Source organism: Colobus angolensis, unplaced genomic scaffold, assembly GCF_000951035.1.
Source record: "Colobus angolensis palliatus isolate OR3802 unplaced genomic scaffold, Cang.pa_1.0 Scaffold327, whole genome shotgun sequence".
NCBI classification, from domain to species: Eukaryota; Metazoa; Chordata; class Mammalia; order Primates; family Cercopithecidae; genus Colobus; species Colobus angolensis.
The window spans coordinates 795706-810559 of NW_012116566.1; the positions used below are offsets into that span (position 1 = coordinate 795706).

General features: G+C 44.8%; 1 protein-coding gene across 1 annotated transcript in view; it reads right to left on the reverse strand.

Annotated features, from left to right (window-relative positions):
- TRIO (trio Rho guanine nucleotide exchange factor) overlaps window positions 1–14854 on the reverse strand; it is a 237590-nt gene that overhangs the window by 96342 nt on the left and 126394 nt on the right. The window contains exons 27-31 of the mRNA XM_011951774.1: window positions 14342–14453; window positions 12360–12550; window positions 10297–10398; window positions 6413–6555; window positions 5721–5820 (exon numbers count right to left, since the gene is read on the reverse strand). Of these exons, the coding sequence (XP_011807164.1) occupies window positions 5721–5820; window positions 6413–6555; window positions 10297–10398; window positions 12360–12550; window positions 14342–14453 (648 nt within the window). The remainder of the gene's footprint in view (window positions 1–5720; window positions 5821–6412; window positions 6556–10296; window positions 10399–12359; window positions 12551–14341; window positions 14454–14854) is intronic.

The following is a 14854-nucleotide window of genomic DNA, read 5'->3' on the forward strand; positions in this document are numbered from 1 at the left end:
TCTGAATTAAATGACTCAATTTCATGCTTACATGGGGCAAACTTATCTGAGGTCCTGGGAAACTCGGAGCCCTGGGCTGGCCAGGAGGCAGAGAGCCTCCTCTCTGAGCAGCTCCAGTCAGAAGAGGTGCGGGGCACCTTTGTGCCTGGCCGCGCCGCCTTACGCCTTCCATGCGGGGAATAGAGGCAGAATGAGGGATTGCAAGACAACCTCAGGAGGCTGAATGCAAGCATCATTAGGTAGATAGATACATACCCTTACTCAAGACGCTGAATTAGGCCATATTTCAAAGTGTATTGGCATTAGCTACTTTACATACTACCTCGTTGCTGCAATTTATGTAAGTCCAACCAAGTTCCTGGAGTGTAGAACGTCACTTGACAGAAAGCGCTGACTGCTTTTCTAAATTTTAAAATACACAGAACCTCGGCCGGGCACGGTGGCTCATGCCTCTAATCCCAGCACTTTGGGAGGCCGAGGTGGGTGGATCACCTGGGGTCAGGAGTTTGAGATCAGCCTGGCCAACACGGCAAAACCCTGTCTCTACTGAAAATACAAAAATTAGCTGGTGTGGTGGTACGCGCCTGTAATCTCAGCTACTCAGGAGGCTGAGGCAGGAGAATCACTTGAACCTGGGAGGTGGAGGTTGCAGTGAGCAAAGGTCGTGCCACTGTACCCCAGCCTGGGAGACAGTGAGACTCCATCTCAAAAAAAGAAAGAAAAGAAAAAACAATACATAGAACCTCATGTCTCCAACATAGTGCTAAGGCTTCATTAAGAATAACTGAAACTGGTTGGATGCAGTGGGACTCATGACTATAATCCCAGTGTTTTGAGAGGCCGAGGCAGGAGAATTGCTTGAGGTCAGGAGTTTGAGAACAGGCTGGGAAACATAGTGCAACCCTGTCTATGCAAAAAGAAAACAAAACTAGCCAGACATAGTAGTGTGCGCTTATAGTCCTAGCTACCTGGGGGGGCCAGGCAAGGATCACGTGAGCCCAGGAGTTCAAGACTACAGTGAGCTCTAGTCACACTACTGCACTCCAGCCTGGGCGACGCAGTGAGATCCTGCCTCAGGAATTTAAAAAAAAAAAAAAAAAGTGTGACTGAAACCAGTTATGTTTTTAAATATGTGAATCCATATAGTCATAGTTATAAGCTTGGGAAGGGAAGGGGGTTCCACACGAAGTTATCAGTCTCAATGGAATTTCTCACTCATTAGAAAGAAGAACCATACGGCTTTAGATTTGAAAGACAGCTCACACCTGGGCCCTGCTAGCTCGGGCCGGCTTTTCCACAGGATACCTCATCTCAGCTCAGCCACTTTTCCATGTTGGCCTCGAGATGCTTTGCTCTACGACACACAGTGTGAGTCCCACGTTTTCTAGTTCCTTTGTAATCATGGATTTTAGTTAAATGATTATAAATCACAGACTGATAAGGGAAAGACAGGGAAAACATTTTGTAAAGACGCATCTTTAGTAGAAATACTGAGCTCCAAGTTCAGCTCTTGCATGAAATAATAAGGCCTGGAGAATGACAGATGATTAAATGCACGTTCCCTGTCTGGCTGTGGCCCGCTGCTGCTGGGAGGCCTTGTGGAGGGCCTGGATCTCTGCAGCGCCCCAGGCCTGGCTCAGCGCTCTCCTCCCTACCGCAGGGAGATGCACTCAGAACAGATGAGATAAGAATCTGGAAAGCGCCTGATTTCTTTGGAATCCAAATTATATTTTCATAAGATCATTGTATCAGGCTAAAAGTACCATGGAGATCAGCAAGAATCAGTACTAAACTCACTTCTGGAACAAAGAGAAGGCATATTTTAAAACTGATGTTTTCAAAGTAGGAAACGTGCTGCTGGGGCCTGTGGCTCATGGCCGTGGCCCGGCTAACCCCGCTCTGCTGACAGTGCTCCCTGGAAAGAGGGCGTCTCTAGGGCCCCTCCTTCAGACTCTCCCTAAACCCTGTGTGCCTCATCTGAGAATCACTAACAGCCCTGGCAGATAACTTTTGCCTTCAGAATTCTCCAAGAGGCCGAGTCAAAAACATCCCCCCACCCAGTTTCTGAAATGAAACCAAATTTCATGATAACAACTAACTAATAACAGACATCATAAATTAAGTCAAACAGGCAGAATGTCGTTAAGTGACTTCCCTTGCCAGATCCATCTGCCTGCGCTATCAGAGGCTGCTTAAGCTACATAGGGCAGAAAGACCTTTGAGACTCAGGAAAATTACTGTCACCGGAGATGGGGTTGCTGGTTAAGCCCAGTTCGGAGGGACAGGGCATTCTGCAAACTGACTAGGGAAAGGATGGAGTCCCTGATTTTCAAAACGTATTTCTGAGTCATCTACTGACCCTCAACTGTTCTACTGGAGAGGCGTAAGGAGGGAGATGGCCAAGAGAAAACCTCACAAAAGCAGAGCACCCACGAGCGCAGGCACACGTGGGGAGCAAAGGTGCATCTTCTTTTTGGTAAGGCCGCAGGGTACGTCCTCTCCAAATTCCACATTCTGACTTATCGGCAAGTCTCATACACCGTTTAATCCCAAATGCAGGTCTCCAGAACGGAAGAAGACATCCCCTGTGGTTCTGTTCTCAGGAGACATTTCACCCTTTCCGTTCTTTAGAGCCTACTAAGGACCGATGCTCTCAGCAAGTGGCATTAAGAAAATTCTCCAGGTCTGTCTAAGAAACTGAGTCTGGAGTGTCATTCCTTCAAGACGGTTAACAACCATGAGAATACCAGGGAGAGCGTCGCTGCATGGCAGGCTGCGGTCCTCAGTAAGAAAGAGCCTCCCGGGAGCAGGGCCAGGGAGGTGACGGTGGAACTGGCAGGAGAGACCCTTCAGGGATTCCTGAGCTCAGGAGTGAAGTTTAGGGACAACACATGAGATGAGGTCAAGAGAAAGCGGTAAAATATCTTCACAGATAAGAGTATCTCATAGGGAGTTTTCTTAACATTTTCATACCCTAGTGGACTGCTAGGGTAAAATTATGCTTTTGTGTGTGTTTTTTTGTTTTTTTGGCAAACCTATACTTTTCTGGTAGTGATTTATTCTTCCTCTCTTGTTGGATACAAATATAATTTGCTGTATTCCCAGTTCACATAAGCCCTCCCTATTATGCTATAACAGATGTGAAGTCATGCTAATTTCACTACTCCTAACTCCAGGATAGACTTATTTCTGTTCAAGCTGCTGGGGAATCCTAATCAGCCACGAGCCTTAGGGGCCAGGGCTGTGCTGGGGCTGAGAGGATGTGGGTACCAGCCAAGGAATTCTCCACACACAGGAGATGAGTCCTGGCACCAGTAACTCTGTCTGGAATAATGAACTGGAGACTCCAGAGCCCCTTCCTGGATAGAGGGGTCATTTCCAGACTCCCAGGCACCCATTTATCTGTAAACTACCCGAGGAAACAAGTTAGCCTTGCTTCTTAGACCAACTTCCAAAAAAGGAACCTTCCAAAGCTAACTTTTCCACTTAGTTCTTCAGCAATTTCATTCAAAAAATTTACTTTTTTCAAAAAGAATAAACTTTTGAACTCATGTCTAGGGTAAATCCAGAGCAGACCTCTAGGAGCTTGTAAGAATGGGATTTGGGGCTTGACGGTGATCTCGAACAGTCTGGAAACGCCCTGAATGCAGGCCTCTTTCCCGCACCCTTGAGCAACTATGATTCGACTTTTCCTCCAGGCGGCAGCCTCATGTAAATTCACCAGACAATCCCTTTGATTACTTTATTAAAAAGTAAAATAAAATAAAATAAATGATCAATATTACTCTAACAAAGTGTTTCCAAGCTCAAACTTTATTTCTTTAACTTCAATGGCCATAGGTGGGGTCTCAGGGTGAAATGCTATTAGGTACCAGATGCCTGAACATGTCATTTATCTTATTTCTTTTTACTACATGCCAAGAAATATTTGCTGAATGCCAATACATAGGGCCTTGAACAAAATAAAATGATAAATTCTTTTTATTCTCTGGTCTTGTCATTCTAACCACTCTAAGTCCTAGGATCTATTATTTAGTGAACCCAAAAAGTATAATGAGAAAAAAAACTAATCACTTAAACTAGGATATTGAAAATGAAATCACTGCAGCAGAGCAATATTTTAAATCTACTTACTCCTGTCCTAGAAACTAGAACATTAAGTATCATGAATCCTTCTGCAAAACCAAGTGAGAAAAGGCCAGTCTGGGACTAAAAGATGTGCCACGGAAATAACCTTCCAAATACTGGACTCTGTCCTCTGTCTCAATCAATTCCCAAGGACAGTGAGGTCAGGGCATTGGTCCTTCCTACCAATGAGTGGGCTGCAGAAATGATGTGCAGAGAACAGACTCGCGGGTCTCATGAGGGGGACAAAGGTCTCGTGAAATGAGGTCCGACTTGCATCGGAGAATGAGAAGCTCAGCAATTCTGGGCTGATAAATCAACGCCCTATTTACTGTCAATTTTTTAAAACAGAGTTCAGTCTAGCATTCTAGGAATATAACAGAACACACTCATCTCGGCAGGAACAGACGACTTCACTAAGATCAATGTTCCCCATTGGCTCTGACAGAGAACATTTTGTCTTTTGTCCATCATGTAAACCTAGGAATCCAAATTCTACCAGCAGTTTACCTTGTGGGTTTTTCGGATTATATCAGACAAAATCATGAGGTGCTCTAGACTGCTTCTGAAGAAGATAAACCTATACAAACTTCTTTGATAAAAATCAGATCTAGTTCACAGTGGTCACCGCTGTTGCCAAGTCCAGGGCAGGTTTTCTACGTTCTGCTGCACCCTATGGTTCTGAGAGGGCATCCCAGGGCCACAGCCCCCACTTCCATCAGAGCAGCTCTGCTTCGACACTGCTGTGAGTTCTTATTATTTTACATTGCCTTCACATCACTCTGAACCCAGAGAAGCTGGACTTTCTCATACCAGGAGCATGTCCTCCCAGGCCCTCATTGTGGTTGGTCCCGATCTCTGCTTCACAGAACTTCCTTCTGGTGATCACTCCTCTAAGGGACAGCCACATAAAACCTGCTTAACTGGCCCTGCCGACACTCGCACCTCACACGGACTGTGCAGATATGCCAGAGTGACAACTTCCTAGTTGCAGAACGACCTCCTGAAACTCATGCCTGCTTGCTCTAAGCCCACTGATTGACACGCCCTGTGCCAAACCTGTGTGGATAACGTTCTGGACCCAACAGGGAGCCTGGCCCCAGAACTCCTCTCTCCCCGCACGCTCCCTGTCCTCAGGGGTGCCGTGTGGCCCCCAGAACCTGTAGGCAACACTCTTTATTTTCATCTTGTGTCTCTCCTAGTAGCTGGAGGGGTGCTGTCCAGCTTAACTCCTAGATTAAAACATACGCTGGCGTTCTATGTAGGATTTTATTTTAAATGATAGGTTCTTCTGCTTAGGAATAAGATTAAAAAGCCTAAGTATGCTGCCCTCAGATGTCCCGTAACACCCTTGGCACTGGCAAAGGGTAGGATGGAAAGAGTTGCATGATTTCTCCTGAATCCTCAGGGTTCAAGTCTTCTCACCCCAATCCCCCAAGTTTCTGCCCCACCACAGGATCCTGGCACCACTCCCGGCACGTATCAACTGCTTGAAAATGTTGACGACAAACTGTGAGTAACAGAAAGGAGGGGGCTGCTTCAGCCAGAGACCAGCCACATTCCCCTCCATACACAAAGTGCCGGCAACGACTCACCTTATCGCTGTCCAGCGTGTTCTGAGACGTCCGTGAGGCAATGGAAATCGTATCGGGCTGGCTGCTGCCATCTCCTTGGCTGTCCAGATCCTCTCCATCCCTGGCGGTGCAAAGAAACTTTTAGTTCCTGACGCTGCTGAGCTAGCTGGCAGTCACTGGAGAAGCAACTGATTTGTTTAATGAGGTGCATATCAGCCTTCACGAGTGTCTGCTGCTGCCAGGATGTGGACAATGGTTAAAGCACCTTGCCCAAGCACAGGCTTTCTGCTGGGCCCCGTGCTGAGTGTTTAAAATATATCATTCTGTTGGATTCCCATCGCCATAAAATATAGTTGATATGATATAGTTGATATGCCATTTTAAAAATGAGAAAACAACAACATCTCGACGCTTTATAACTTATCCAAGGCCATGTGCATGGCTTAGACATGCACTCTGTATGGTGCTCGGTGTGAGAAAGGCAAAACAATGAGGGGTTTGCATACAGCCCTTCATTTACTCTAAGCCAATAGGGGCTCTTACCTTTGACAAAGCAGTTTCATTACTAAGAACGATGTCATCCACAAATGGCAGTTTTCAAAACATATTCCTCAAAATGTTTGAGAGAACTGATTTTTGAAGCAGGGTGAGCTAACACCGCCTCGCCCCTCCCTCCCACATTCACAAACCTCCAGGGGCGCCCAGGCACGCACCTCCTTCCCTTCTGTCTTGTGGCGGGAGCGGTCTTGGGGATGTGAATGGGCTCCTTCAGGGCTCCCTTCAGGTGGATCGTCCGCTCCTGGATGACTTCGCGGATATGCTTTATCCAGTCCTGCTTGTTCTCTATACTGGAAGCCTTAACAAAGTGTTAGTGTTGCTTAGGATATGGAAGAGCCCTTTCCAGAACTTGCGCTAAGCACACCCAGGTTTCCTGCATTCCTTGAGTTTCTATTTTCAAAATGACTTTTCAGCAGAAAAGCAACCACATCCTATGTTTAATCTGCTACCAAATCAAATGACTATTAAAAAATATGTTTTCATCAGAACCTTTGTTGTTTTATAGCATGTATATTACTCCAGATCTCTGACTATTGCAATAATCCATCATTCTCCAGTCCCAAGACCTTTTAAGCAGCCCTGGGCAAATAAACCAACACAGCCACCCTCATCGCCACCAAAACGCCTCTGAGGCTATTGATGCAAACACTGTGCACTGGTCAGCAGCGGGCAAACTGCCAGCAGGAAACTGAACAAATCTCCACAGCCTTGTGGCCTCCTCTGCTGGACTCAGGAACTGCGGCGCAGCTGCCGCCACCTCCAGCCCCCTCCAGCCCCCTGTGCCTGGCTGAGGGCTTCCCGCATGCTGTCGTCCACTCCCATCAGGGTGGCAGGCTCCCTCAGCCTTGTCTTATAAATGAGCAACAGAGGTGTGGGCAGAAGAAATGTGCCCAACGTCACAAGCTCACCAACTGCCACTCCCCGATGGCAGATTCACCTCGACTCCATTAGGACTCTGAAGAAACGTCCTCTGAGAACGACACAGACTAGATTCTCAGCAAGCACCTGCAGAGTGAGCCCGTATGGCATCACTTGATCCAGACTTTTTCTTAAACTCTGCCTCAAAGGAGGTATTTCTTTTTCTTTCTTTCTACATGTTCTGGGCCTTACTAACAGCTTTCTAATTTCCTCACAGAAAATATCAACCCCCTATGATATCAGCGTAATTCCCTGCAGTTATGATTACCCTGTCATAACTCATAGCAGGTGAGGTCACAAAGCGGGGAGTACCCAGCACTTCTCACTGTGTATCCTGTTTTTGAAAACAGAAAATCAAAGCCCACGTTGGGAAAGGACATTAAAATTAAACACCCTCTTTCTATAGGAACTGTTTTAACCAGAGGACATGTCTTTAATGTTACTAAGAGGTAGTGACAGGGAAAAAAATGATGGGTAAAGGCAGCCTCTTGTTCCCTCTTCCCCGAGTGACCTAGGACAGCAGGAGAACCAACATCTTCTGGGGAGGGGGCGGAAGGAGGCAAGGGGACCAGGGAATGGGTGTGCGAAGTAAGTGACTCAGGAGAAGAAACTTTTCTAAAAACTACAAATCAGTTGGCATTTAAATACCTGATAAAAGTATTTGGAAGGTTAACTAAAGAGAAGTCCCCGCAAAAGAACATCTGGCAGAGTTTGGAAACAACTGAGGAGAACTGTTAATATGGTTGAGAAATAAAGAAAATTCTCATATGAACTGATCGTTACACTTACAGAGAGTAATTCTCCTAACCCTAAAGAAATTAAACAAGGAAAAAAGATGTCAATTTTTCAGAAGTAGTAAGAGAAAGGTAATTGAGGTACAGTACTAAATACAAGGTCCTACCTGGCTAAGAGAGGGGATAGTTCATTTCATACTCTGGGTAGTCACAATCTGTTTAAGACTCAAAAATAAAATTCTCCTTTCCAGACTAGAGAAGTGAAAATAACCAAAATTTTGTTTTACAACTACTAGGACATCATCATCGCCATTACCACCATTCCCATCATGTTCTCCACCACCATCAGCACACCAGCAGCACGACACCTCTCCTTCCACCACTGCCTACACCCTCACTACAACCTGTGACCTCACCACCATCTCCAATCTTACTACTACCAAAATCTAAATCATCTCCATCTACACTCTCACCACACCATCTAGACCAACAAAATCTGTGCCACCAGCATCTATGCCCTCACCATCAACACCTAAACTCTCACCACCATCTACACTACCACTGCCTATACTACCACTACCACCAAAATCTACACGATGACCTCCATTTACAACCTTACCATCAAAGTCTATGCCACCACCATCTATACCCTCATCACCACCATCTACACCACTGCCACCATTTGTACCAGTACCCCCATCACCAAATCTATACCACTACTTTCATCTACACCCTTACCCTCTCACCACCATCTACACCACCGTGACCACCAAAATCCATACCACCACCATCTCCACCCTCACTGCCATCTAAACCTTCACTGCCACCACCACCACACCGTCTCCACCACCTCCACCTACATCATCATTACACTACCATTCCCACCATCACCATCGCCTGCCTCACTACACCAACACCCCGCAGTAATCCCTGAAATTAATGAGAGTATCATTTCCTCTACTTTCTCCTTGGAAGTCAGAAAGGTATTACCCAAAATTCCCTAGAAAACTTTTATCTGGCAAAGCCTGAGAAAAGTCTTATTTGTCAACTGTACCATGAGCATTTTGTGACATCCTAAATGAAAGTCTAGATCTGGCTAAAGTATCTGTCACTATTTTTTGGAAGCACCTTTTGGCATCTGCCACTGTAGCTAGTCTGGATAAGCGGTTTATATAAGCTGCAAGTTTTCAGGTTTCGAGTATACCTTAAAATGTTAGGCCTTAGGAAGAAAATACAGTTATTTAAATTTCGCTATCAGTGCAATTTATATCAAACAGGGCTTTATGCCAGTACTAGCCAGAACACATTGGGCTGGTAATCACATATTCACTGCAAAACAACCCACTATTACAAATGAACAAAGATCTTATGAATACAATGGCTTCCACTGAGGAACACAGTCTAGAAGGCTGGTGTACAGGGGAGTAACTCACAGTCACTGAAAATTCCAGAGAGATGAAGAGGCATGCAAGAGACGCAAGGGGTGACATGCAGGTTCATACACCAGAGTCCCATTACACTCTGGCTCATCTCCCCATATTCTACAAACCTTAGCTCCACCATCCCCCAAACATCCCAAAGCCGCTGATGGCATCTGCAGATGGCTCCAAAAGTTCCATCTGTATTTTCTCAAACACAGAGGAGGGAAATACGTAAGACAAGCTTCGAGCTCTTGACCATTCCCAGGAGAGGTTAGTATAATCAAAACAAGAGTTCAAATCAAATATACCAATATATTTTCCTCCTCCAAAGACTATATAACCTAAAGCATCCCTAGTGGTTTTGAATCTTAAATCGTAACAGTATCAAATCCCGTCACTAATAATCATTCCTCTTTCCCTCTGTCCCCAAACTATTAAGCCACAGAGCTGATGACCCTGTAGGGACTGTGGGTATGGCTCGCCTCAACTTCCTGTCGCAGGTGCACCAGGTGACTTTTTCCTTTTGAAAAAGTCTCACAAATGCACCAGGTGACTTTTTCCTTTTGAAACAGAACGTCAAGTGCGCAATGAGAGTTGTTGGTCAGTATCTCATTCCTCCTGTACCCTGACTTCTGGCATCTCTTATAGAGTCAATGAATTCCAAGACTAGAAGAATGGGAGAAATTTTAAAAGACCTTGCTTCATTTGCCCTTTCAGGAGTCAAGTGAAAGTTCAGCTCAAATTGTTTCATCACCAGAACACCAAACTGAATTTATTCCACTACTCTTTTTGAGGTAGTCACCAATCTGAACACACACACACACACACACACACACACACACCCCACCACCAACAAATAATAATAAAATAATATGAAAACCAGTATACTTTAACAACGGAAAAGCAAGCATGGTTGGCCACAGTAAACGTTTCATACAGCACAGTTCGAGTTTCAAATGAACATACCTTAAGGACAATTTTATTATCTGAAGTTGGCGTTCTCCCCACCCACAGTGCAAATTTGCAAGGGTCTCCTTCAACGTGTTCCGTGACACCCAATTCTGAGGTCTGGACAAAAAGACAATTATATAATTAGGTGACAGTAAAATTCTGGAAGGATGCAGAACAGAGACCAAGGAAACAAGTTTTGGTTACTTGTGGCCATGTTAGGTTATAAGAACGCTGCTAGTGATCTCAGCTCTTGTGTGAGTTATAATGAGGACACTCTGTTCTTAGGCTACAGGTCACTGGTTTCGTCCTTCACTTCCTGTGAGCGTCTCTTATTGGAGACCCCAGTGCAGGTCAATAGGCAAAAAATTCAGGGGAAGGAAACCAACATGTGAAAATCCTATCTGACAATCAAGATCTGACTACTTGCAATCTTACAAGCAACAAACTGCAAAATGAGTCTTTCCTGGTTGCAAAAGGGCTGCCACCATGTTCTCTTCAGTATTAATGATGCAGCTTCCCAGAGGGCAAATGATGCTTTAACAGCTTAGTTCTTTTGCAATTTCTTTATCAATAGCATTAGCTTTTAGTACTTCATCGGTAATTTTAACGGCTAAGAGGCAAAGTCCCTCTGTAATATATGCAGAACATGGAAGCATGCAGAGAAAGGTCAATAGCTTCAGCTCCTCCCCCATAGTCAAGGTCCCCCTGATGCATTCTCCACCCCAGCAAAGGAAGTGATTCATCATCCAGAGCTCCAGAGGTGGCCTCTAAGGGAATCTTAACTTCTAAAAGATAAATTAAGTGAAGATATATTGGCTGCTAAAACAGATGAGCTTGGTCCCTAAAGGCAGATGAAAGCCAGCTAATGAAATCACTAGCCAGCAACGTTGCATTGTTATCTTTTCAGTCAGAAGGTGACCTAAAATGAAGTCAGCAAGCTGTAATCCAAACGACGACCTCAAACAGGACAGAAGCCAAACAAAATGGTATGAAAACCATCATTTGGGACCTGTGATTTCCAGATTATTATTCAGAAGATTTCCATACTTGGAGACGTTTTATTACTTGAGGAATTTCATTATATATGGACAGCACAAAAAGTATGATGTGCAAGTTGTCCAAATAGCAAACATCTATCAGTATTTATAAGAGATATGCCATAAAGAAACCCACCTTCTTGGCATTTTCTATTCTTTTCAGGATGATGATTCCTCCTTAGTGCCACCCAATCGTCCCCTCTGCCCGGCCCTGCCCAGCGACCCTGCATGAATAAGCCTCTGAGAAACGACCCACTAAGTTAGATGGAAGCACACTGGATCCAGAGATGACGCTGCCCTTGGGCTTTTCTGAGAGCAGAAATGTAGTTTCACAAAGAGGCTGGTAAGGCTGGCTAGTGGTCACAAAATGGCAGCAGGTATGTGGCTCTTGCCAAGAAGTACAATGATAGGCTAAGTACGAATTAAAATGCATCACCGCATTTGCCAAGCAAATGGGGCAGCTGTCTCCACATAGCTGGGGCTGTGGATCTTTCAAACTGTACTTTGGCTTACGTATTATTTTCTCTAATAATGACATGTCACTGTTATAAACAACCATAAATTTACTTATGCATTTATATTTCATGAATTTATTTTTAATGGAAAAAAAACATCAAACCTCAGCATGGTAAGTCTACAGTGAGCCACCCAGGAAGGCTGTTTCCATATATTCCAATGTTTATGGTTGAAAAATTAATTATAATAAGAACTTAGTCATAGATATGATTATTTTATTTATAAAGCTAGTTAAGCACACTGGAGATAAATGATTTCACTTATGAAATGTTTCCTTATCCTGCAGTTATGAGATACGGGATTTAAGAGCAAGTTTCCTAAGTGTATAAACTCCAGAGCCCCCTCTAGTGGACTTGGGGGTGGCAAATAATTCACTAAAGATGAAAACCCCACCACAATTCAGACTGGCACATTTCAGGACAGATTGGGAGGTTAAACTGAAGACAATCAGCAATTCTTCTCTACCTGCAAAAAGACTGCAATTGTGTTACCTTTAGACTTACAATTCTGAACGCCTATACTTACAAACAATTTGCTTTTGTAAAGGTACTTGCTTCTCCCACTGGAATCTTTCACTTCTTTACTAAATACTAAGGACATTTCAAAAAGGAAGAGATGCCGTTCTCGGCCCTTTCGAATTAAGGTTTTTGGGTCCCACACTTGGAAGGATTCCTGTAGGATGAGTTCTCCCTGAGACTCAATGTTTTCATCAAACCCTACAACATGAAAAAGGGGAGGCAAATCAATTTACAAGAAAAATAAATGATGCACAAGAAAGCATTATTACTATTTTCAACATTTTAAAAATGCCCAACAACCAACCCTAGATGAGAGTTTCCCATCTGATCCTGACACCATGGCACTGATCCACCCTACAGAGGATAAGTCTGTAGAGTTTCCCATCTGATCCTGACGCCATGGCACTGATCCACCCTACAGAGGATAAGTCTTCCTAAGACATCACTTTACACATATTTTACTTTGTTCAAAAACATTCTGCGATTCCTCAAGGCTTTATTCTTTGAGTTCTACCCCTCTGGTGGGCCTTCCCAACAATAGAGATTTGGTTCCACCCTCTACTTCTCTTCAGCCCTCTTCTGCAGCATCCCACCATATAAACCTCCTCTGGAACAGTTCCGCCTCTCCTCTAAGCCCCCACCTACTTTCCAGCCTCGGTCTTGATTCTCTCTGCTTTGTCAGCCCAGAGCATCCTTCCCAGACATTCTGCTCAGGTCCAGCCTTTCTCCAAGGACCTGTTCTGGTCTTGCCTCTTGGAGAAGTCCCTGGCTGCCCATGCTTGGTGCACCCTCCCTCCTCTGAATGTGACATTCTGCACCAGTCAGGCTCTGGACTTCATTACTGCTCCTCTCTTCATGGAAGTGGTCTGCTTTATCACCTGGTCATGAAGCCACCAGGGCTTAGTAAAGCCAGCCCTGGGGCAAAGGCTGCCCGTTACCTCCTGACTTCCACTCTCTCCTTTTCCTCTCATAGTAGAAGCTCTCACCAGGGCTGCTCAAAATAAGCACTCCATTCCCCAGCCCCACGCATAGTTAAAAGCAGCCGGGTACCTATGCTCTGGGCAAGTAAGCACAGCAGCGGGTACCACTGCTAGTGTCTGCCCATCTGGAGTTCCCTCCCTGACCTTCTTCCCCACTTCCTGCTAGATGTAATGTTGGCATGGTCTTGAAACACCCTGGATCTAGCCAGCCAGAAAAACAACTAGAATGGAGAGAAGCTAGCTGGAACACAGCCTGAGTCCTTGATGACATCATGAAGGGCTGCCATACCAGATCAGCATTTTATATCAGAGAAAGAAAAATCTGTTTTGCTTGGCCCCTGAGTTTTGGGTCTTATTACCCACAGCAGCACCTATGTCCAGTGTTACCCATAAAGACACAGGCTAGCAAAAGCATTTGGGGCAGGATTATAACTTACCCTGTGTAGCCTGGCAAGAACCAAGCTTTGCACTACAGGAAGAGCTTCCTTAAACAGAGGCATTTATGAAAATTATAACTGCTATAATTTTGAAACATATTTATCTAATTTTCTCTTTACCATGTTACACACCAAATTCAATGATACAAAGAAATATCTGGTGCCTACTATGTTCCAGGCTCTAGCAAGTGATGCAACAGATACATAGATGGGGAAGCAACACATTCTTTTAAGGATTTTACAGTCCTGGGGTTTGATCCATCCATACACCCACCTACCCATCCATCTAACAGGGAGAGCAGGTGGCCTGCAGCAAGCGACACAAAATGCTGCTGGAGTCCAGAGTGTGGAGAGGCTGTTTTCCAGTGAAGGGACAAGAAAAGCCTTTCAACGAGTGTAGAAGCATTTTATGTGGTCCTTAAGAAAAGCAATGACACCGATTCTTTAAGACATGTTCTTAACCACTAACATAGAGACATAAAACTGGGATTTTTAGGGTTCAGGAAATCCATTTACACACAGCGTCATTAGAAACTGCATAAATGCATACTGGGGTATGGAGGGTCCATTACCTTCCAGCATGCTGAGGTGCATGGCATCATTGGCTCGCTTTGGCACGCTGAGCATCACCTCCAGGCCATCTTTAATCTCTCCCTTGCCTTCCTCACAGCACGTCAGCAGCTCCTGCAAAGATCGACAACAGAAACTAGGTAAAGACTGCAGAATGCTCCGTCAATGAGACCCTGGCAGAAACAGTCTATGAAAGCCCATGGTTTTCAAGATAAAAACAGAGTGTGGTCAAGTGGGCATATGTTCTCATAGAAACGAACGACTACCTCTTTATTCAGTGGATGGCAGGGTTTGTCCTGTTCTAATCAGAGTAAGCCAGATGTATTCGTAGTTTAAGAAGAAATTAGTATACCTGTTAACAAGTCTCAAAAATGATAAAGAGAGGCCGGGTATGGTGGCTCATGCCTGTAATCCCAGCACTTTGGGAGGCTGAGGTGGGTGAATCACTGGAGATCAGGAGTTTGAGACCAGTCTGGCCAACATGGGAAAACCCCATCTCTACTTAACAAAAAAAA